General features: G+C 41.8%; 1 protein-coding gene across 1 annotated transcript in view; it reads left to right on the plus strand.

Moving 5' to 3' along the window:
* MSH5 (mutS homolog 5) overlaps window positions 1-22113 on the plus strand; it is a 2353005-nt gene that overhangs the window by 2236347 nt on the left and 94545 nt on the right. Inside the window, exon 26 of the mRNA XM_044083236.1 lies at window positions 16934-17077. Within this exon, the coding sequence (XP_043939171.1) occupies window positions 16934-17077 (144 nt within the window). The remainder of the gene's footprint in view (window positions 1-16933; window positions 17078-22113) is intronic.

Here is a 22113-nt window from a genome sequence, read left to right on the forward strand (position 1 = left end):
ACAAGCTTTGCAAAGCCTTTTTGAAGGGAGTTTTTCTACTCAGACCCCCTTTAAGAAATCCTCCTCCTCCTTGGGACCTAAATTTAATTCTTAGTTCTTTGATTCTACCCCCTTTCGAACCTGCAGCCTCCTGTTCTTTAAAATTGCTATCATGGAAGACACTCTTTCTGGTAGCTATTACTTCAGCTAGGAGAGTTTCAGAACTTCATGCACTCAGCTGTCGACCTCCTTATCTGTTGTTCCATAAGGACAGGGTATCTTTACGAACCAACCCGTCTTTTTTACCTAAGATAGCCTCGGCGTCTAATCTAAATCAAAGCATTGACCTCCCTGTGTTTTTTCCAGAATATTCTAACAGGTCTGAACAAAAATTGCATTGGCTAGATGTTCATAGTCAGTTAAGGTACTATTTGGATAGAACCAAACAATTCAGAAAATCTGACCAGCTGTTTGTCTCTTATGCAGAAGGCAGAAAGGGACTTTCAGTTTCAAAGGTATCATTATCTAGATGGCTAACATCTCTGATTACCCTTGTTTATGAAATTAGACACCAAAAGCTGCCTAACAAACCTAAAGCCCATTCTACCAGAGCTTTGGCTACTTCTATAGCCTTCCAAGACAGACTGCCTATTGACACCATTTGTGCAGCGGCTACTCCTCACACTTTCATTTCTCATTATAAGTTGGATTTAGCTTCTAGGCATAGAGCTAACTTTGGTTCCACTGTTCTCAAGAGTCTGTTCCGTTAGGCCACCCGGGACAAGGTGCTAGGGACGCGGTCCCATCCAGCAAGAATGAAGGCGAGATAGACAACTTAACATATAGAAGTTATGTTCTTACCATAACCTTCCATGTTAGTTGTCTTCTTCTCGCCTTCTTCTTGCGTCCCACCCTCCTTCCCCCTGGCCTGGACAGACCTAGAGGAGTTTTGATTGTGACCTCTCTTTCTACCACCTCTTACTTTAGGTATATGCTGCTGTGCATATTTTCCTGGATCAGGATGTAGGTCCCTTCTCTTCTCCCTGGTTTATAGAGGTGGACTTTGTTTATAGTTATTCTGTTACTATTATAAGCTGGGCCTAGCTTACAAACGAGATCTGAGGTAACTCACACCTAGCATTGTGGGATATAAGGGGAGCCTCGAGCCGGTGGAACCAACTCTCGAGCTTTTAGAGTGGCCGAGTCGGAGCCGAGGTCGGCTCCGAACCCATCCAGCAAGAAGAAGGCGAGAAGAAGACAACTAACATGGAACGTTATGGTAAGAACATAACTTCTATATTCTGGACCCGGAGCCAGACCTTTTGACTCACTCGTCGGGAGTTCCTCATCCGTCCCTACGATCCCTGAAATTGACAGCTTGGATGCTCCACTTCCCAATTTAGCCAGGTCAAAGTTTTTGTCTCCTTCAGTGCAACACATCCTACTTTCTTCTCACAAACCTTCTACCAGAAAACTATACAAAAGCAAATGGAAACGTTTTGCTTGCTGGGTATCAGCACAAGGATTAGACCCCTTGGTAGCCCCGATACACAAAATTCTAGAATTTTTATCCACACTGTTTCACAGAGGGGCCTCTACTTCTACGATAAGGGTACAGTTAGCAGCCATATTGAATTTTCATGTAGGTGAAGGGGATTCTTCAATCATGTCTCACAGGCTTTGTAGGGCTTTCATGAAGGGTACCTTTCACCTTCGACCACCCATTCGCGATCCAATCTCCCCATGGAATTTGAATTTGATGTTGTCTCAGCTTATGCTACCACCCTTTGAACCAGCGTCAACCTGTTCGATTAAGTATGTGTCATGGAAGACCCTATTCCTCATCGCTATTATCTCGGCTCGTAGAATTTCAGACCTCCAGGCACTGTCAGTCAGACTACCATACATGATTTTTCACCCTGATAGAGTTTCCTTACGTACTAATCCGTCCTTTCTTCCGAAGGTATGCTCAGTACTTAACATTAATCAATCGATTGAACTACCCACATTTTTCAAAAATCATTCAAACAAATTGGAATACATGTTACACAAGTTGGATGTGCATAGACAATTGAGATTTTATCTGGACAGGATAAAAGACTATAGAAAATTGGACCAACTGTTCATGTCATTTGTGGAGAATAAGAAAGGCATGGCAGTAACCAAGCGAACATTATCCAAATGGCTGTCGGACTGCATAAATTTTGTTTATTCTGCTTCAAAGCAACCACTTCCATTCAAGCCTAAGGCTCATTCTACCAGGGCCGTTTCTACTTCTTCTGCCCATGCCGCTCTTCTTCCGTTGGATACTATTTGTGCAGCGGCTACGTGGGCAAAACCTCATACGTTTGTCACTCATTACAAAGTAGACAGGTCCTCCAAGGACAGAGCATCTTTTGGTTCCACTGTACTCAGGAATGTTCTTCCATAAGTCACCCAGGGTAACAGAGCTAGGGATGCTACCCGTGTGTAAGAACAAATGGCGAGATCGAACAATTTCACATAAAGAAGTTATGTTCTTACCATAACGTTCCATGTGAATTGTTCATCTCGCCTTTGTTCTTACAACCCCTCCCATTCTCTGGAAGAACGGGTATGACTAGTGTCTGGTTGGTTTGTCTAGATGGCCTTCTCTACCCATTCCTCAGTAAGCAGCCTATTCTTTTTTTTGCCTACCCTGGGGGTGGTTCTAATGGTATGCAACTTCTAGTGTGTGTGATTGCATGAGAGTTAGACGCAGTGATTAGTACTGTTTTCTGGTTCTCGCAAACTAGATCTGAGGGATGGTAGAGGAGGATCATGGGATATAGGCTGTGCCTCGAGCTTTCTTTCAGATGCAGAGCTTGTGAACCGGCCGACTCGGAGCCGAGGATCGGCTCCGAACCCGTGTGTAAGAACAAAGGCGAGAAGAACAATTCACATGGAACGTTATGGTAAGAACATAACTTCTTTTTAAAGAAGAATCAAGTTAGGTTTTAAATTTAAATAGAATTGTAAGATATTTTTAGTGCAGTTTTGTTATTTATTGACTTTATTAATAACACATGGGTTGTAATTCTTGTGTCCTGCCTGTTAATTTATAGATGGATTATGTGTGTGGAATGAGGGAATTTTTTAATTATTTTTGTTGAATTTGCTGGTCAGGTGATGATGTAGCTAACTAATTAATCAATTAGTTGTATGTATATTTAATAAGCTGTGGATGTTTTACCAAATGACTCTGAAGAAGCCAGTGGTTGAAGCCTGGTGAAAGCGCTTAGTCGTTTGGTTGTTTGTTTTTGGTGGCGTATTAATAAAAAGAAGAGACTTTCATTCATTCTCTGGTGGCTGTTTTTTTATTTTTTTAATGTTTACTAGTCTTCCTTATCCATTTGGATTGTTTTACATTTTTCATATTCCTAGAGATGTAGCCCTTTCATTTTCCTCTCCCTATTCCTTTCTGTTTTAAATAAAAAAAATCTTAACCTATAGCTCCTTGTATCTCTAATTTTACACACATACGTATGTGTGTACATATATATTTGTGTGTGTCTGTGTGTGTATCTTTAGACAGGTTTCCTGTTGCTTATAGTTTGTTAAGTATAGTAATTTTTCAACTTTAATATTTGTGGCTATCTTTTCTTGTTAGTGTTCTTGTTTGGACATGTCAGGAAAAAACCCTGCGGTTTAAAAAATGTGTGTCATGCACACACAAATTGCTGAACTCTGATGCACACAATAAGTATGTTTACTGTCTTCGCCTCTTACACCTGGATGTGGTTTGCTCCATTTGTGAGGCTTTTGGCTAGAGGGCCTTAGTGCGTGATGTGACAAACTTATTCTGAAAGGTCTCATCGTCCAACCTTCTTCTGGAACAAACAGCCTTTCATCACTGGGGAAGACAGGTGTTTCATCTCTTTCCTCTGCCTCTCCCATCTTCAAACCCATGGATATTTCCAAATCTTCAGAGAAACATAAATCTAAACCGTCATGGAAACACCATCCAGAGCTGACCACCTCTTTGGCTCTGACACCAAAAATGGCAAAATCTTTGGATCTAACACCTCTTTAGCATCCTGTCATGATAGGCTCCTCAATTCACTCAGGAGCCTTTTTCCCTGAGGCTTGCATTAATCATCTTTTAATAGAAACATTTCTGTTTATCTAGACCTCTTTCTTAAACATCATCTCTCAGGTCATTTAGATCCTTCAGAAGCCTCACTGAAGCTGATATGGACAAAATTAAGAGACAAATCCAGATCCAATTGGTGGTATTACTGGCTCCTGTTACTGTTAGATCCAGTAGAGATACTTCTCCCTATCACCAGCTTACTGCTTCTTCTTGGATCCAACCCCTCAGATTGGAGTCCCTGGATCCAACCCTGGTCCAGGGTAAATCTGTGTCGAAGCTGAGACTTCATGTTTCCTTAACTCCATTCAGTTTTCTGTCAAGGTGGGCTCCAACTTTGTTGGATCTGTTTGACTCCCTGAGCCAAAATGTCAGCGTTGACTCTTACAGGTTAGTGTCGGATTTGAGATCTTTGGATCATTTCCTTCCCTTTGGGGATTCAGTACTTAACAGTTCTGCTCTGACAATTGCCTTGAATCCTTGTCGAATGGCTTCCAGGATCAGTCTTCCTCTTAGGACTTCAGACCCAAACGATAAGCTTCTTGGAGCTATTCAGGGTTCAGCATTTCAGACATTCAAGAAGGCACTCACTTAAAGAAGAGAGAGATCTTCCCTTTTACAGTTGGATCCAACCCTCTGTCTTAGGGTCTACCATGGGTTTGCAGGCTGTTGAGTCCCTGACCCTGTTCTTCCTAGTAAGACTCTATATGTTTGAGTTCTCTCCTGAACAATCCACAGAACAGGTTCCCAGGAAACAAGTGTAAGATGAGATACTTTAATTCCCCTGAAGAATTTCTCACCCCAGATACTGATTTTGATGAAGGAAAAGGTTTTCCCAGATCCTCCTTGATTATGTCTTGTTCAAGGAGATCCTAGAACTTTTTCACTGTAAAGGAGATTGGTCTCCCCAAGCATCTTTTCTTAGGAATTTGTTTTCCTCAAAGCTTTTAGCTCTGGCCCATCTTCTTCTTGGTTGGTACCCCCCTAGATTAGATGGTGAACCTTATCTTGTCCCAGGCATGGAAGGGAACTGACACAGTTTAATCCATGCCCAAGAAGCCAGATAAAATTTTAATCACTCTAAAAGGCACTGGAACAATGGTCTGGCAGTTGATTCCATGGTAGTGGTGGCAGCGACAAAAAAGGAGTTCCCTGAAAAAAGCTTCTCAGTCCACCTGCCAAATAGAGAATCGTATGCTCTGCACAGATTTGGGAAGTGAGTGTATGCCTCCTTTACTTTTTCAGTGAGGGCACTTAACTACCTGGCACACTTCACCCCTTTTCCAAATAGCTTTGGTCAAGGAGTTCTCCACTTCTGTTCTAGGAACCTTACCTGTGGATCAGAGAAAGACTCTTGATTCTTAGAGGGCTACCCTATTAACTCTGTCTAATGCATCTTATCTCTAATGCCACAGAGGGGGGAATCTGGAGCAGCTGGCACAGGTACTTCCATCAGAAGGCATGCCTGGGTGCGGCTCTGTGATTTTGCTGAACACTTCAATGTCTTTCGTCAGTGCCTCTTATGATGGATCAATCTTATTTGTTCCAAAAGTTAGAGACACCATTTGCAGAAGTGAAAAAGGATGGCAAATCCCTATTTGCCATAGGGATCAAATTCTCACATCCCCCCTCCCCTGAGTAGATTCTACAGATATCAGAAGGCCAGGAGGAGAATGTGGTTCTGAAAATCTCAGGGATTTTCAGCTGGTACTTCTGGAGAACAAGCTGCCCATGACAGAGGGGGATGCTCTAGCAATGGATGTTACCTAAGAGGAGGAGGTGGTCCTCAGAATCAGAGCTTCAAGTGGTCCTTTCTCTGAGAAGCCCTTTCAATATTCCTGAAAATTGCACTACTGTCATACTCTGGGGCCAGTTGAGGGGCCGTTTGTCTCTCCGCCACATAGCCTGAACAACTGTCACTAAAGACAAATGAGTGCAGAGAATAATGACTAGAGGCTACTGTATTCTCTTTCAGTCTCCCCCCTACCTCAAAAGAGAATTCCTAATGTTCCACCCTCACAAAGTGAACTTGCAGCTTCAGAAATAGGGAAGCTTCTTTGAAATTGAGTCCTTCAAGAGATCCCACCAGAACAGAGAGGGTTATGATTTACTCAAATGCTCGTTTTAGTGCCAGAAAAAAACAGGAACCTAAGACCAGTTTTGAATCTCGGTTAAACAAGTTTGCTATTTGAACCAAATTTTGGATGGTCATGGTTTAGTCTATTCTCCCATTGTTGAAGAGAAATGACTGGAATGTTCGCTAGAGCTTCGGGATGTGTGCTATCACATCAAAATTAACAGGTGCTCCAGGAAGTATCTCCACTTACGACTGGGGGCTAGTCATTATCATTTCAGAGCTGTGCCCTTTGGACTCACAATAGCCTCCTGAGTGTTTAGCAAATGCATGGCAGTAATAGCAGCTCATATATGACTCCAGGGATTTCTGATGTTTCCTTAGTTAGATTACTGGCTCATAACCTCCTCATCTAGGGATCCACTTGTCCTTGCCTGGGGTCTCTCTGCTGTGCTTGTGAGAACAACTTGGGATTACAATAAACCTTCAGAAGTCTGATATGCAGCCTACATAGTCCCTAGAGTTCATTGAAGCTCTCGACATGACAACTCTCATAGTGAGACTACCTCAGCAATGCATCTCATCCTTTCATTCCCAAGTGCAGGAGATTCTCTCACACAAGAAGTGACCAGCCAAATTGATTCTGTGACTCTTGGCTTCCATGGCTACCTTGGTTCCACTCGTCAGGTTTCACATGGGAGTGCTTTAGTGGATGTTAACAGTGCAGTGGTTGATCAGGTGGCAACTAGTGTCCTACCAATCATTTTGATGAGCATTTGCAGGGAGCACATTTTTTGTTGGATAATATCCCCTCTCCTTCACCATGAACTTTTTTTCATTCTACTGTCACCTCACACCACAGTGACCATGGATACCTCCCTACTAGGGTAGGGGCCATTATTTGGGGAGGATAGTCCAGATCATGAAGCCTCCTCTAGAGGTCAGTCTTCACATCAGTATCTTGGAGGTGAGAGCAGTGCTCCCAGCATTGCAGGCCTTTCAGGACTATCTCCCCTTGGATGTGATTTTGATTCAAATAGACAATATGGCTGTGATCTGGTACATCAGCAAGCTGTGAGGAAGCAAATCTTCCTCTTTGCTTGAGAGGCCATGAGGGTTTGGCAGTGGGTGATATCCTCTTGCTACTTTGTAATAGCAATACATATGCCAGGGAAGTCTAACTTCTTTCTGGACAGGATGAGCAGATCAATTTTGCCTCCCTCACAAGTGGTTCTTTAACCTGCTAGTAGCAGCGCAGATATGTGCTGTCCTTGTTGCGATCTTTTTGTCTCTCCTCTAAACACCTAATGCAACAAGTTCTTTGCTGTGATCCCTAGGGACACTCTGTTGCACCCTTGGCCCCTGGAACTTCTTTATGCCTTTCCCCTGGTCCCTTTGATATCAAAGTTTCTTCAGAAAGTATCAGCATTGGAAAGTCTTTGTCATCCTCATAGCCCCTCATTGGCCTTGTCAGGTATGCTTTCCTTTCCTCTGGCCTCATCCAGTTCACTTTCCGTGGGAATTGGGCCCAGACCCAGATCTGCTATCTCACCTGAACGTAACAAACCTTCAAACTAATAGCATGGTTTCTCCAGTTCCTATGATGATTTGACAGTACAGGCTTTCTCTGTCCATTCTAAGCATTTTATCTTCCTCACATAAACCCTTAACAAGGATGATATACAAGAGCAAATGGGAAAGATTTTCTATCTGGGCCTCAGAGAACATCCTTGATCCTTTCTCAGCCCCCATTTAGTCAGTAGTAGATTTCCTTGTTCACCTTTTTCAAGATGGAGCTAGTTATCCCATTATCACAGTTCATTTAGCTACCTTTTTTCTTTTCACTTTGGTGAAGGTCATTCTCCTTTAGCTTCTCTCAGGCTACCTAGGGCTTTTCTCCAAGGCTCTTTTCTTTTGCATCCTCTGCTTAGAGACACATTTCCCCCATTGGACTCCACAGTTGTTAGCAGTGTTCGACAGGCCCTCCCTTTGAACATTCTGCTAAAGCTGATTTAAAGTTTCTGTCCTGGAAAATCTTATTCTTGGTAGCTATTAAGTCTGCCAGGAGGATTTTGGAATTACATGCACTTTCCAGAAACCCCCTTACTTGTTTTTTTTCACAAAAACAGAATATATTTAAGGACAAGTACATCCTTTCTACCATAGGTGGCTTTTGAATTTTCCATCAGGCAGGCCATCAGTTTGACAGTATTCTTTCTGAACTTTTGAATAAAGGTGACTGTACTTTACATATGTTAGTTGTTCATTGCCGGCTGCATTTTTACTTACACCACACTAAATCCTTCAGGAAGTCTGGCCAACTATTCCTTTCCTTTTCGGAAACTAAATTGGGACAAGCAATATCCAAAGTCATCCTATTTAGGTGGCTGGCTCAATGTATCTGCTTTATTTACCAACAGAAGAGAGGTTATCTTTATCTTCAAATCCTAAGGCTCATTTATGCAAATCCACAGCCTACTCTACAGCTTTTTTCTCTAGTGTCCCCATTGATTACCTCTGTGTTGCAGCTACGTGGGCAAAAGTTCACATGTTCATTTTTTATTATAAGTTGGATAGCCAGTCCAGATCCAGGGCTTCCTTTGTTTCAGCTGTGCTCAAGAATGTCCTTCCATGAAACCTCCCAAGAGTTTAAGAAATGGGGGACTCTGCCCATATGTAGAGGAATGGACAGAAAAGACATTGTATACAAAAGTTATGTACATACCATAATGTTAGATCTGTGCTGTCGTATTCCGTTCATTCCTTTACTATTCCCCCCTCTATATGAGACAGATCTAACTGACTTGGGTTGTGAACATTTAGCCAGTCTCTTCATAGTGCCTTACCTGCTGTTTCTTTTGCATACCACTTTTAAATAGTTATTACCTTATGAAGGTATTTTCAAGTTTTTATAAAGGGTAAACGAGATCTGAGGTAGCTTCTGCTGCGCATGGGGATTATGGGTAGGGGAGGAGCATAATCATTGGATCAGATGATTCATGACACACATGATAAAACCCATATGTAGAGGAATAGATGAAATATCACAACACAAATGTAAAGTTATGGTGAGTATGTAAATTTCGATCTGATGTCCTTTTCATTCATTCCTCAACTGATGAGTTCGGATCTGACACTCTGATCCCACCCGGCTGCTTCTAGATCACTGGATGCTCTGCTAACCTAACATACCTGTGATTGAGTTTGCTACTCCTAGATATAAAAGAATGAAAAGAAAGAGGAAGCTGGGAATATATATATATATATATATATATATATATATATATATATATACATATATATATATACAACAAAAACCATACACCAGAAGAGAAAATAATATAAAAATAAAACTTCTATTTAAAACACTAAAATAATAAAGTAAATAAAACTCGCAGGCACCAAACAGTTCAATTAAGCTTTCGCTCTTATTAGATGAAAGAGCTAAGAAGCTCTTTCATCTAATAAGAGCGAAAGCTTAATTGAACTGTTTGGTGCCTGTGAGTTTTATTTACTTTATTATTTTAGTGTTTTAAATAGAAGTTTTATTTATATATATATATATATATATTTATGTGTGTGTGTGTGTATAAATATATGTGTGTGTGTGTGTGTGAATATATATATATATATATATATATATATTTACATTTTTTTTTTTACATTTTACATTTGTTGACCGGGCTAGTCTAGCTGGATACATGTCCTTTTTCAGTAGAGGCCCGGGGAGAAAAGCTCCCATAATTAACATAAGTGTAAGTTTTTAAATATATACAAGAAATTGCATTAAAATACAAGAAATTGCATTAAAATAAAATCCAACAGTAATAACATCTAAGTATACAAGCTGTTAGTCTGGAAAACATTTGTTGAGATGGCCAGGTGACATAGATACCCGAGGAGATAGTAAGATGCTGGATAAAGAATTGTGAGGTAGAAGGAATTGGATACTAATGGTCCTGTGGGAAGTTAGTCAGGGTTGGAACATGGGCATAGCCATTGAGACTTAAGAAATTCTCTGAGATTAGTTTTGAATTGATTGAGCGAGGTCATGAGCCTGAGGTTGTTGGGAAGGGAATTCCATTGCTTACCAATGGAGTTAGCGTAAAGAGCATCGCCGCCCATGTTATTAGATTTGATGGTTAATATCTGAATACTGTTTGAGGATCGTAGGCTACTTAAGTTGGTGTAGGGGGTCAGAATTTTGGTCAGCGAGGGGGTTTTCTCTGGATGATTGATTATTTTGAATGCTTCAGAGAGTTGGTTTAGTTTAAGCAGATTGGGCAGTTCCAACCAGCCAAGTTTTTTGAGGTTGAGGCAGTGGTGGGTACGATAGGGTGTAGATGTTACAAATCTGGCAATATGATGGTATGTGGTAGAGAGGTTATTAAGATCACGTTTGTTGAGGAAAGCTAGTATTGGTGAGGCATATAGAAGGGTGGAGATGAGATGGGTACGAGCAATGGTTAATTTTGCATGTAAGAAAGTTCTTGATTCTGTACATTGACCCAAGTTTCTTGTTAACTGTCTTAATAGTTTGGGCGATGTGCATGTCGAATTTAAGCTTATGGTCAATAGTGACACCAAGTAGCTTGGTATGGGGGACGGGCTCAATGATGGTGCCATTAGAGGATTCCACAAAAAAGGACGTGGAGTTATCAGGTGGTAGTTCTTGGGGTAGGGAAGTGGTGGACGAGGGGAAAAATAGAAGTAACTTGGTTTTAGTCGGGTTGAGTAAAAGCTTCCGGTCTGAGAACCATTGTTCAACTTTGGCAAAACATTGCTGGGTAGCTGCTTGGAGATTTTGAAGGGAGATATCGGAGCATATCAGGGTAGTGTCATCTGCATATTGAATACAGGTGGCTGCGGGGCTGACTGTGTGCAGATCATTAATGAAAATAGAAAAAAGAAGAGGACCAAGTATGGAGCCCTGTGGAACACCAATATTGTTTGAGAGCAGATGAGATATATTATTTTGCCATTGGACTGCTTGTTGCCTACCTGCAAGGTAATCCTTAAACCAGTTTAGGGCCAAGTTGTCCAGATGAAGGGTTTGCAAGGTATATAGTAGTAGTTGGTGGTTAACCATATCGAAAGCTTTCGATAGGTCAAGAAAGATGGCCGAGGATGTTAGTTTTTTGTTACGGTTACTATTGACTGAGTCTACAAAGGAGAAGAGGGCAGTGGTAGTACTGTGGTGGGGGCGGAAGCCATGCTGAGTTGTAGACAATAGATTATGGAGGGTAAGGTAGTGTAGAAGTTGTTTGTGAACACACCGTTCCATGATTTTAGCTAATGGCGACAATATTGCGATGGGTCTGTAGTTAGCTATTTCTGTGGAGGAGCCTCCCTTGTGAAGTGGAATGATATATGAAATTTTCCAAATGGGGGGAACAGTGGCTTCAGTAATGGATCTATTAATCAGTATTGATACAGGATAGGCAATGACATCGGATGATATTTGAAGGTATTCCGCTGGGAGGTGATCGGCCGCTAGAGTGGTCGGTTTCAGTTTTTTTAATAGGGTACGAATGTAGGAGGTAGAAACTGGTTGTAATTTGAAGGAGAGAGTATCTGTGTCATCAGGAAGAGTTAAGGAGGGGGAAGAGGTGGGTAGTTGATTGGCTAAGGATTGGGTGGTCTCAGTAAAAAAAGTGTTGAAGGTATTGGCTACTATTTCTGGTTCTTGACCAGTAAGATTCTCAGGGGTTGGGGTAGTTGTTTTTCCAGGATGGAGGAGGTTATTAAAACCAGCCCAAAACTTTTTAGGGTTAGTCTGATGTTTGTCCTGGAGGTGACAGAAGTACTGTTTTTTATCTCGAGTTATGTCAGTTTTCATGGAGTTTCTAAGCTGCTGAAATATTATACGGTCTAGGGGAGTTTTGGTAGCTCTCCATTTGTGCCAAGCCTGGTCACGGAGTTTAATTTTTGCTTTGGTTTCTTTTGTTAACCAGGGAGCAATGCGGTCTTTGGCTCTAATTAGTCTATTTGGGGCATGAGAGTGGAGAATGTTTAAGAATGTGTCATTAAAGTATGACACGCTCTCAGCAAGGGGAAGAGTATTTAGGATAGACCAATTGCAGGATTTTAGTTCCGCAAGGAAGAGTTCTGTGTTGAAGTTTTTCTTATTTCTAACAAGTTTGTATAAGGGTGGGTTGGTGTAAGAAAGTTTGTGCTTTAAAATGTAGGTGACAAGGTGGTCGCTAAGGTCGTTTGGGAGGGTACCAGTGGCATAGTTTATTGGATCTTTATTAGTGAGAATCCAGTCAATCTTGCTCTCTTTTTGCTGAGTATTACCAATTCTAGTGGGAGATGTAATATTTTGGGAGAAGCCATGTAGGTTAATAAGATTGGGATTTGACTTAGCGGAGCAGTGGGACCAGTCTATGTTGAAGTCCCCTAGAACTATGGTTTCTTGAGGACAGTTGGTTGCTAACCAACTTAAAGTTTGTTCAAGGTTTTCTTGGTTCTTCCCTGGCGGAATATAGGTTACTACAAGATTGATACATTTTTGGGTGTTAATACAAATCTTAAGTGAAATAAGTTCTAAGTTACAGACCTGGGGAGGATGCAATGGGTTCATAATGATGTTAAACGTGTTCTTAAACATGACAGCTATTCCTCCACCTCTTTTGGTTTTCCGATCCCTCCTTAAAATATTATAGCCAGGTGGAAGAATTTCTTCATCCTTTGTGGCAGGTTTGAGCCATGTTTCTGATAAGCACATGATGTCTGGGGAGTGTGTAGCTATTATAGCATGTAGGCTATGTATTTTATTGTTAATACTTCTCAAGTTGAGGTGAAAGATGAGGAGGGAGTTTGTAGGTCTTTGGGGTAATGTTGGGGTGATAACAACTCGATTGGTGTTTGGGCCTGGATTCGGGTGAATGTCTCCATGCTGGGTTATACAGAGTTTTAGGTGCTCTAGGAATCTTTGGAGTTTGAACAGTAATTTGAGGTGGGATTTATTTTTGGTAGGGCTAGGGTAGTACAGGGTTAGATGAGTTTTAAAGAGACCTTGTGTTTTTGCAGGGAGGAGAGTGGATGCTATGGTGTTTGGGGAAAGGTGAATGTATGGGGTAGTGTGAGCATTGGGAAAGGAGATTTTTAAGAGAGATTGTTGTTCATACCTTGTTAAAAGGTATGGGATAAGAAGAAGTAAAGTTAGTGAGAAGATGAAAGAATACATATTTTTGACCATGACGGGGAAAGAGAGGTAGCTTGTGGACTGGGATGATTGGAGGGGTTTCTAAGTTTTCTGGGTGTTGTCTAGTAGTGAGGGAGGAGGAGCTGTAAATTGGAGGACAGCCGTAATTGGGAGGAAGTGAGGGTGGGAGGAGCAAGATATCACTATAAATTTAGGGATAGTGGGGGCGGGTGGGATAAGGGGGCAGGGTGGGCTGAGCAGCCCAGGCGCAGCGGAGCGGGGAAATACCTGCCCAGAGTTTGCAGGGCCTTAGAGGCAGCCAGATGCAAGTCTGTGAGTTGGGTACAGGCTAGGACTTTCTTGGATGGCAGGACCTGAAGATTTGGCAGGCTAGTGTATGGCTGCCAGTAGATTTGAGGTCCTGTTTAATTTCCTGCCTTCTAGTCGTTATTCTGTTTAGTTTAACTGTATTTTTAGGTGTTTCCTTAACAGTAGAGCCCTTTACAGGATAGGAAGTTCAGGGTCTGTGCATTCGCACCATCAATGCCATGAACCGAATAGCCACGCAGTGTAAAATAGAGGGGGGGGGGTTCCTGGAATGAGAGAAAGGAGAGATACAGTTTTAAAGACACGTTGCATGCAGTCGCTAGTCTATGTTAAGCAGCAGGTTGTTATTTCTAGAGTTAGGTAAAGGTAGGCAGTAGGAGAGAGGTATAAAATCAGATTGCAATACCTTTTACAATAAACTTCACTTTACACTAGAGAAACAGATGATGCTTAGGCACAGTACAATGGTGTTAGCTACTTTGATCTGTTAAAAACAGTGGAAGTAAGCAAGTACAGCCAGTTTTGCTAGTTCCGAAAGTGAAAATCACTACTTTCACACACAGTAAACACTAACACAATGTTCAAACACAATGCGGCCCCGAGTAAACACTGCTTTTAGCGCCAACACTACCAGAACAGAAACAATCCAGTGCAGGTTAAAACACGCTACAATACAGCTCAGGGTAGAAACACAGATTTCAGATTTTAAATGCAGTTGTAATCTTATAGCGCCTATAACAACGCCAACACTAGCATAAGCATAACAGTGCAGGGTAAAACACAATTTACTGATCTCGACAGTAGTTTGAACCTGTAGCGCCTATAGCAGGACCAACGCTACCAAAAACAGTACATTGCAGAGTAAAACACAGCTTTCGTTTGAGCGTAGGATATTCAGCCGCTCTTTTTGCGAGGCGACTCAAAAACAAACTTCAAAGGATGGTAGAGAGGGTAATAAAAGATTAAATAGTTCTGTTTAATGTACCTTGCGATGAGGCGTCCGGGCGTCCGAGCCGAGGGATAGCACAGTTCCAGCAAGTTTACGATCAAAAATGGCGGAGTCTGGCGGGGAATATGAAAACTCCCTGACGTCAATGATACCTGCCCAGAGTTTGCAGGGCCTTAGAGGCAGCCAGATGCAAGTCTGTGAGTTGGGTACAGGCTAGGACTTTCTTGGATGGCAGGACCTGAAGATTTGGCAGGCTAGTGTATGGCTGCCAGTAGATTTGAGGTCCTGTTTAATTTCCTGCCTTCTAGTCGTTATTCTGTTTAGTTTAACTGTATTTTTAGGTGTTTCCTTAACAGTAGAGCCCTTTACAGGATAGGAAGTTCAGGGTCTGTGCATTCGCACCATCAATGCCATGAACCGAATAGCCACGCAGTGTAAAATAGAGGGGGGGGGGTTCCTTGCGATGAGGCGTCCGGGCGTCCGAGCCGAGGGATAGCACAGTTCCAGCAAGTTTACGATTATATATATATATATATATATATATATATATATATATATATATATATATATAAAATGTTATTTTCTTTGCTGTGATATCTGCAAGATTAGTATCACTGTTGGGGGCTCATTTGATGAGTAAACTCTTATCTGTGCCTTTAGGAATTAGGGTATCAGTAAGAACATATTTGTACTGAAGATTATTTCAGTTTCCTTAAATCAGGCTTTCACTGTCCCAGTGTTCTTTACTAACTCTCACAACCATGGCAACAGGATTCCTAATACTCTGGACATGCTTAAGCAGCTCAGGTACTAACTTGGCATAGCCAAGTCGTCTAGAGAAGTCAATCGGCTATATATTTCTTATGTCAGGACCAAAAAAGGCAACACGTGTCAAACAAATATTTTTTCAGGTGGTTGTCCCTGACATTCGTCTTTTGTTTTACCCATCAAGATGAATCATTTTCAGGCAGTACTAAGGCGCACACTGCATTGGCCTGGTAGACTGATGAAATATCAGAAAATGGTAGACTAAAAGTTTTCTAGAAACTGTTATGGGGGCCTCTGTATATACCTCTACAAGAAATTACATACTGGAGTATTTGTCTAGATCCAGGACTGATATTGTTGGGACCATTCTCCAGGGCTCAATGGATCTATATTGTTTCTCCTCCCCTCTGGTTAAACTACTGCAGCAGTGGGAGTGCTGACCATAGTACAGCTGTGTAAGTTAGACTTACCCACAGTAGTAGATGTTCAAAGTCCTCATTGCTGTAGTAGCCACACCCACCCACATCACATTCCCCGGTGATGTGTTGGGTTATTCTTTTTTGGTTAGTTCAGGATGAGTTTGCTACTACTTGTCTAGTTGGCAAGAAAGTCCTGAAGATTTTCTTTTTTTTTCCAGAGCTGGCCAATAAGCAGTAAGAGTAGATCTGAGGGAGGGATACTGAGCTTTTGGAATCTGTCCAGTTGCTGTGTCTTGGGCAAGACACTCCCATGAGGAATTCAAATATCTACTGGTTATGAGTAAGAGTAACTTGCATAGCTGTACTTTCCTATACCTGAAGTAATCAGTTGGTAAAATCCCGGTCCATGTGAGGCAGGGCACCTCGCTGGCTCTGTTCAAGGGAAATCTTGACCTGTGGATGGGAGATCGTAGGTTTATCCCGGGAATCATCTCTGTGTCACTGCTGGACAGAGGCACAACAAACTAATGGGCACAGCATTTTTTCATATAAGGGGTGGCGTAAGCCAAAAAAATTTAGGCTAGGCTTATAAATGCCTTAGGGCAGATAGCCTAGTATAAACCTATGAACCTATGAATCTGAAGAAGAGAACGAAACAAGGAGTTTTGTGGAAGTTAATGGAAGAGCTCAAGCTTTGTGAAATCCTAAGAAGCCAAGACAGTGCTGCCTGAGGTGACTAGTCCTTCAGATGAAGTGGGTGAGTGTGTATCATGAAGATCTATTTATTTGGTAAGTTCTTTTGTTTTATTTTTGAATTCTATATTACTGAACATTTTTTAGTAACATGCCAACAACATGAACTGTAGTTATCAGCTGTAACATCACACTGAAGTATTCCGATTGGAATGTAGTTTACTTTTCAGTTCTCATCACTGAAGAATGTCTCAACGACAAGACATGGATCTGTTGCATATAAGTTAGTATGATTAAAATGACATCAGAGGCAGGTTCCCAAACTGTAGTATAAAATGAGTACCTTCTTTGTGACTGCCTCCCTCATATGAGATTTGGCAGTAAAAAGACTGGAATGAGTGGGGTGACTTGTATATCTTTAAATGTCAGATTATCCGTTTTTGTTGTAATTTGCGTTTCTTGTTTTTAGGTGGATGGACTGGCTCTTACAGCTGCAATATTGAAGCATTGGATCAAGCAGGGACCAGGTTGTCCTCATGTTTTCCTATCCACCAACTTTCATAGCATTTTGCAGTTGAACTTGCTGCCAGACTGCTCACTTGTGCGTTATCTGGTAATGAAAGCAAAGTGATTTTGTTTAGTGTATATTTATAAAACCATTCATACAGTATATTAAAAAATTATTAAAAATGAGTGAGGAAATTCCTGTGTCTAAACTGTGGGAATCCAAACATATGAACTTGGAAATATCAGTACAATGATAGATCTTGTATGAGGAGGTCCATTCTCATCAATAGCAAGACTTGTGCTGTTAGATGATGAGCACTCGGTGCCCAAAACTTTTCCAGGCTACAAAGCCATCCTGCTTTGCCCATAATACACTGGGAATAGAACTTTTTGTTTAGATCTTATTTGCTGTGTATCCTAGCTAATTGCATCTGAGAAACAATCCCAGGATATTTTTTAGAAGAGTATATCTGTGGTAATTTTCCACTGAGTTTACTCATGTGCAGCCCTATTTATTGTTTGTCCCATCTGACATATGGATCTTTGAGCAGCTTGTCTAATCCAGCTTGGCAGTGCCAGTGCTCCAACCTCAAGCCCCTTTAAGAAATGTCCTTCCCACAGTGCACCTGTCCCCCTAATTGCCTCAGATCTTGTTTGCCACCTTTGCGATAAAAAGCGTGATCACTTGCTGCCAAGTGCTGTACCTCATCTTTGTCGTTTTCATCTACTTTTATTTAGATAAATTATCCTATTTTAGTAGCAGCTAGATGTTGTTCAGAGTGTGTTTTTCATAATAGAATCTGGCTATTTTTGTTGTCATCAATCTATCTTTGAGCCCATTTCCTGTTGGCAAATTGCCATTGATTCTCTGTTTCCACTCAGTGTTAAGCTTTTTGCTTAGATATTTACTTAGGCATATAGTAAGTTATATCAGTAATTAGAGTGTAGCTCTCTTTCCTGTTGGTATTAAATGTAGTTTCACACTGAGATCTAGATATATTTGTAGTTAGTACACACATTTTTGAGTGATAGTTATTTAGTTCTATTAGTGTAGTGGTAATTTGTTGAAGCTTGAAAAGCAAGCTAATTTTAAACAATGTACCATTTGCAGTTACAAGATGCCATCACAAGAATTGCATGGCTTGGGCATTGTGTGCCTGGGAGATCCTCACTTATCAGTGTATTGAGAAATCTGTGCTTCCTTTGGACTCAGACCCTTGGCAGACAGGAGGAATACATTGATTTTGACAGGCCTCCTGCCACTGGATCCAGATGTCTCTGAACATAAAAAGACTTTGGACAAAGTTCTGGCTCAGAAGGCCTCAAGGTTTGAGGAGCATAGGGCACAAATTGTGCACCTTGTCTGGATCCATAGCTCTTGGATCCCATCATCAGCATCATTCATGATTCTCCAAAGAAGTCTTTGTCTTTGAAATTGGAGCACCCTTCATGCAGGCCTTCCACAGCTATTTTCATGTGATCCTTCAAGTCTTATAGGAATGCTTTGAAAACTGATTTAGATCATGTCATACAGAAGTTCCTCAAGCACTGATAGCAATGGGGGGGGGGGGGGTCATTCCATTATCTTCTTCTCCAAAGGCAATCTGATCCATCCAAATAACCCCTAATTTTTGTTTCCGCACTGGTCCATCTTTCAACTGCAGCTACTTCAGAACTACTGGTCTTCCCAGATCCTGTGGCCCAGGGGACAACCTATCATGTGTCTTCAGCATCAGTGAATGCTCTTGTGACCCGTTTGACTCTGGCTTCATCGGATCCAGTCAAATTTTGGACCTGGGGATTCAATTAGAGTCTTCGGTTGCATCATCTGGACCATTGCCCACTGCTTCACTAATGGTGTTAGAGATGTCTGCCTTTGAATCCTCAGTGCTGATTCCCTAATCCAGGCCTACTACTTTCTCATGTTTGGAAGTCCCTGTGATGATGGTGTCTGCTCATGTGAAGGGAAGGCTGGATCTATCAGCTGGAGAGGTCTCTACTGAACTGATGGAGGTTGGGTCAGCCTTCCAGGTGTTGGGAAGGATCATTTTTTTCACATAAGAGAGTAGATCCACAGGTACCACAGGTCACTGTTCCATCTCATGACTCCTCTCCATTCTAGTCTTATTCTTTTCAGACGTCTACTGGACAAAATTGTTGTTCTGGCCTCAAATCAGCTGCTTAAAAGTAGACACAATTCTCTCAGGAGTTGAGTGACACATTCACTGATTTTCCATAAAAAAAGACATGTAAGAAGAAATACCTATAATTCTTTGTCAGAGTCCTCCACTTTTTATACTGACTCAGAGAATACAGTCCCCTTTAGATGATGCCTCATTTGGTGAAATTTTAGAACTGATGTGCCAAAGAGAAACATAGGCTTATTGACCCTCACATGATGAGGAACTATTGTTTGAGGCATATGGGATGACACAATCTATGTTTTGGGTGGTCCATTCAACCATTAAGTTAAATGACTTAGTGACTAGGAGGTCCTGGTGGGAGCCGGATACATGTGAGGCAGTCCTATGTAAACCAGACAAGAAGCTCTTACCCTGAAAGGGAAAGAGCATTGGGCCATATCCTTTGTTGTAGACTCCATCATTATGGTGACAACCACTAAAAGAGAGCTCTCTGAAGACACTACCTCTGTCACCCCCCAGTAAAGAATTCATGATGATGTATAGACTTGGTAAGTGAGTGTATGCTTCGTACATCTTTGTGCTTCAGGCCTTGAACTACACCACACACATGAATGGTTTCAGAGAGTGTTGTCCTAGCAGACATTATCTATTCTGAAAAAGCCACTGATGCTGGACTCTGACAAAACTTAAAACTACTCTTGACTAAAATGTCCAGCACTATGAACCTCTTCATGCGTCTAATGCATAATGTGGTGGATGTAGTGAGCTGGGTAGCTGAGACTGGCGTAGCCATGAAACACCATCCCTGTCTTTGTGATTTTGCAGACAGCTTTAAAGTATCCTTCACAAATGCTTCAGCTGATGGGTCATTCTTGTGTAGGCCATCTGGAAAAGAAAATATGCAGAAGAGTGAGCACATCAGTACAACACACACTGGCATTGGAGTCCAGTTTGATGTCCCACAATGCTCTTATAGTAGGAACTTAAAATGGACCACATTTTCTCTGATTTGGAAAGTCTAAACATCAGTTTGACTTGCATTCTGACAGCAGCTGCTGCAGAGGTGATCTCTTCAACAAACACAGGCCCTGAGGCCTGGAATCTCTGTAGAATCAGGGAAATCATGGAACCCTCTCTGACAGGAGATATCGGAATCCCTGAAGCGTCTGCCTGACTGCTCCACTCAGGAGGTAGTTGGGAGTCATCTCTCCCTCTACCCAGGCTTGTGGTTTGCCATCACCCAAGACAAATCAGTAAGAGTGATAATACCCAAAGGCTATTACCTACCATTTTTGGAACCTCCTTCTTAGCCTCACAGTCCATATGTCCATATGTCCAACCCAACTAGGCAAAGGCCATGTTACAAGGAAGAGCTTCTCTTCTCACCAAAATAGCCATCTAAGAAGTCCTACCAGACTGGGTCCAGATTTTATCCTAAGTTCTTATTAGTTCCGCAGGCAAAAGAAAGGATGTGCTCTGTGGCTCATCAGGACACTTGCCTTCACATAGGGATAGTGAGAGAGATTCTTATGCTTCCAAATAGGAACCAGTCAGTATCAGTCCAGTTCTGCCATTTGATATTACCACAGCCCCCAAGGTGTTATCAAATGCATGGCTGTTGTAGCAACTCGTCTACAACTTCAGGAATATAAGATTTTCCCATATTTAGATGACTGGCACTTGGCTGTCCCCTTCAGTGGAGTCTCTTCAGCAAACCAGGGATTTTCTTCATCTTTTCAGTTCCTGGGCATTTCAGTAGTCTTGCAAAAGTCCAGCTGATCTTGACTCAGAAAATTGTTTTCTAGGAGTGTCACTTGGATACCTTTTTCTCTCTCCCTACTTCCTTCCTTCCACAGGACAGAATTTAGACCTTACAGATTATGGTCCAATATCTGTTACTCGGCAATTCTCCTCTGGTTCTCAGAGTTTTACATCTGATGGCTTCTTCAAGTGTAATGCTAGAATTTGCTCACTCTCACATGAGAATGTTACAGCAGCTCCTTCAAGCTCATTAGTTGCAGAGCTTGGATCCTCTTTCTAAGAACATAATCATTACAGAATCATGCAAAAGGCATCTTCAGTGGTTGTTACAATCCTCAACAATTTGGGCAGGAAGACATTTTCGGATCCCATTCTCAGTAGCAACAGTGACCATGGATGCATCCTCCCTTGGGTGTTTGGGTTGGTAGGGAGGATGGTTCAATGTCTGTGGATGGATAAAGATGGCAAATCTTCACATAAATGTCTTTGATTTGAGGGTTGTCCTCCTAGTGCTGCAGGACCTTCAGGAATGCCTTCCACAAGATGTGATATCCATTCAAATGTACAACATGACTGTAATTTGGTAGCTCAACAGACAAGGGTGAAGCAGATCTTACCCTTTGTTAGGAAGCTATGAGGATTTGACAATGGGTGATAGCCTCCCACTGTTTTCTGGTAGCAACATATATCCTGGGGGTACTCTGTCAGTTGTCTTGTGGGCAGGCTCGGCATAGATCTCCTAACACCTTTATGAGTGGTTCCTCAATCCAGTGACAGTCAAGTAGATTTTCCGTCACTGGGACAATCCCTACAGTGATTTTTTGGCAACCCTTACAACACCAAAAGCAGCAGCTATTTGCAATGATTTCTCCCTGTGTGACAACCACCATTAGATGTTTTACCTCAGTATTGACCACCCCCCCGTACTCCTTTATGATTATCCATCCATTCCCCTGATGTCCAGATTTCTGCAGAAAGCATTGAGTTGCAAGGCAGCAGTTACCCTTATAGGCCCCTTTTGGCCCATGTAGATTTGATTTTCCCTTCTAAGGCCTCACTTGAGGGAGCCTCAGTGGCTTCGGGATCTGATCGCTCATCCTTCCAGGGAGTCTCACCCTGACCTACACACTTTGAAACCAGTCTTGGTTTCTGCAATGCCATTGATGGCTAAAGATAATTCTGTTCCCATTGAAGTGGTCAGAATTTTAACAGCTTCTCAGAAAGATTCCACTTGAAA

This window comes from Protopterus annectens, chromosome 9.part0 (assembly GCF_019279795.1).
Source record: "Protopterus annectens isolate FY-2018-M chromosome 9.part0, PAN1.0, whole genome shotgun sequence".
In the NCBI taxonomy this organism is placed as follows: domain Eukaryota; kingdom Metazoa; phylum Chordata; order Ceratodontiformes; family Protopteridae; genus Protopterus; species Protopterus annectens.